The 2,500-nt window shown below is 42.4% G+C and overlaps 1 protein-coding gene across 1 annotated transcript in view; it reads left to right on the top strand.

Annotated features, from left to right (window-relative positions):
• LOC115219840 (ribosomal biogenesis protein LAS1L) overlaps positions 1 to 2,500 on the top strand; it is a 46,419-nt gene that overhangs the window by 9,138 nt on the left and 34,781 nt on the right. The window contains exon 5 of the mRNA XM_029790126.2: positions 1,657 to 1,767. Coding sequence (XP_029645986.1) covers positions 1,657 to 1,767 — 111 coding nt within the window. The remainder of the gene's footprint in view (positions 1 to 1,656; positions 1,768 to 2,500) is intronic.

Below are 2,500 nucleotides of genomic sequence, written 5' to 3' on the forward strand. Positions count from 1 at the left end.
ACAAGGTTTTGGTCAGCCCAAGGCTATAGTAGAAGACACATCATCATCATTGTTCGACCGTGGTTGAGACAATGGAATTTACCATGCTACGCCTGACTTCACGGTCCATCATGGCATTACGGAGGTCCTGTTGCTGGATGCCTGTATCCTTGGAGATTACATCAGGGTAGGAGAGTGTGCGCCCTCTAGTATTGCGAGTAGATGGCTTCCAGAGGAGAAGAGTAGAAATTACCTCTTTTTCAGCTCTACAACAATGTCCAACAAACTGAACTCTTCTACCTTTAAAACATTAAAAAAAAAACATTGACTAAATCATGGCTTGGAGACAACAGTTTATTAAAAAAAAGCTGCCCACAGTTCCCACCATGGCCTCCCTTCAGAAGGCTCTGGAACTTGGCACATGCATTCCTCACTACCCCTGGGAAGATCTTCAAACACCTTCATGATCTTGGCCTTGATGTAACAAGCAGAATGGACAGTGTCTTTCTCAACCATACCTCACACATAGTAATCCATGGGATTTGCAATTGGAGGGAATTAGGGGTCTAGAAAATGGGGTTGGTGAAGTTGTAGAAATTTTTCAACAATCTCTACTAAAACTTTTTAGGGGTATGACTGCTCCTTTCTTTCTTATTTTTGTCTCTGACATAATGCATCTAGCATTATTTTGTCTACCTGTTCCTTTTCTTAAAATGTTACGGTAGGATTTGAAGGTGATATGGCTGCTATTTCTGCTGGAGGCGACCACATCAACCCGTGGACATGTTTACAAAGTCAGAAAACAGCACAGCTCCCATGACTTCAGGAAACATTTTTTCACGCTGAGAGTTGCTGAAGCATGGAACAAACTGCTGGCATCAGTTGTTAGTTGTCGGAGCACTGCATCCTTCAAAACTTCCATGCTTCCTGAGATTCGCCAACATTACACCTGATTTTCTGCCCTCCACACACAAGCAAACATGTATCTGACTCATACACTGTTCGCTTCACAGACATTTGTACATTACTGCATATGCTTTATATGCACTTTTGATAAGTTGTGGTGCACCTGAGCACTAAATACAATAATTTCATTATTATTATTTTAAGATCTTAGAAGCATAAAACATGGCGTCGATGGTTTAATGCCTAAAGGGAGATAATCACCAGACTTTTAATATTTAAAAAAAATTTTTGTTTCTCTTGCTGTCCGAATACTCTTTTTTTTCTCTTTTACTTGTTTCAGTCATTTGACTGCGGCCATGTTGGAGCACCACCTTTAGTCGAGCAAATCGACCCCGGGACTTATTCTTTGTAAGCCCAGTACTTATTCTATCGGTCTCTTTTGCCGAACCGCTAAGTGACGGGGACATAAACACACCAGCATCGGTTGTCAAGCAATGCTAGGGGGACAAACACAGACACACAAACACGCATATATATATATATATATATATATATATATATATATATATATATATATATATACATATATACGACGGGCTTCTTTCAGTTTCCGTCTACCAAACCCACTCACAAGGCTTTGGTTGGCCCGGGGCTATAGCAGAAGACACTTGCCCGTTGAGGATTAAACGTTATTTAACCCGGGGCGAATTATTTATTTCTGGCCCAACATTTTTATGTTCGAATTATATTTATGGATATTTTTATTCACAGCTCGGTCTTCCTGAATGGTTGATAGAACTGCGTCACAGTGCCACCCACAACAAGCTGCCCTCACTGGAAATCGTATGTACGGCTGTCGATTGTAGTCTCAATTATTTACAGGTTGGTCGGTTCTTTCTCTCTCATTGTTTGTACGTCTTTCATTCATTTTGGTCAGGCAGTTTGTTGCAGATAGGAGGAAGGGATTTGTAGGGGGTTGGGGTATTATTATAAGGGCTAAGGGTGCTTGTAGGGATTAATGGGCGTTGGGGTGCCGCTGGTTTGAGGATGACTTACTCCTTTTCGCCCGCCAGTTTTAGGAGCTGTGTAAAATTTTGTTAAGGGTACCACCTTCCCACCCTGATGGTATGGTACCTCACCCCCACCCCCATCGTGGTCTGATTTGTGCCCAGCTGTGTCAGGTTCTGTGGAATCTTAAGGCCTAACTTTCTAGCATCACTTATGAACTAGAAAACGCCATGGTGTATGTATTTCATGTCAAGACATAAGTTCTGAGGTTAAGTTGAGAAACTGCGAAGCACATGGCTGGGAAGCAAGCTTCTCAGGTACGCAACGATGTCTGCACCTATGGACACCTGCTCTGAATACCATGCAGTGGGGCTGAACCCCCAAACTGCCTAGTTGGCAAACAAGCTTCTCAACCTGTAGTCACCCTCCACCTAACAACAACAATTTCATTGGGCCATTTTTTTTTGCTTCTCAACTCTTTCTTTGGAAGAGTGTAGGCTTGAAACATCAAAGAATTTTCCATTCTTCCCTAGTCAGGCAGACCTGGCAATGACCATGTTTGGATGGTGCTTTTTACGTGCCACTGGCTACGTTTGGATGGTGATAT

This window comes from Octopus sinensis, linkage group LG15 (genome assembly GCF_006345805.1).
Source record: "Octopus sinensis linkage group LG15, ASM634580v1, whole genome shotgun sequence".
Lineage (NCBI taxonomy): Eukaryota > Metazoa > Mollusca > Cephalopoda > Octopoda > Octopodidae > Octopus > Octopus sinensis.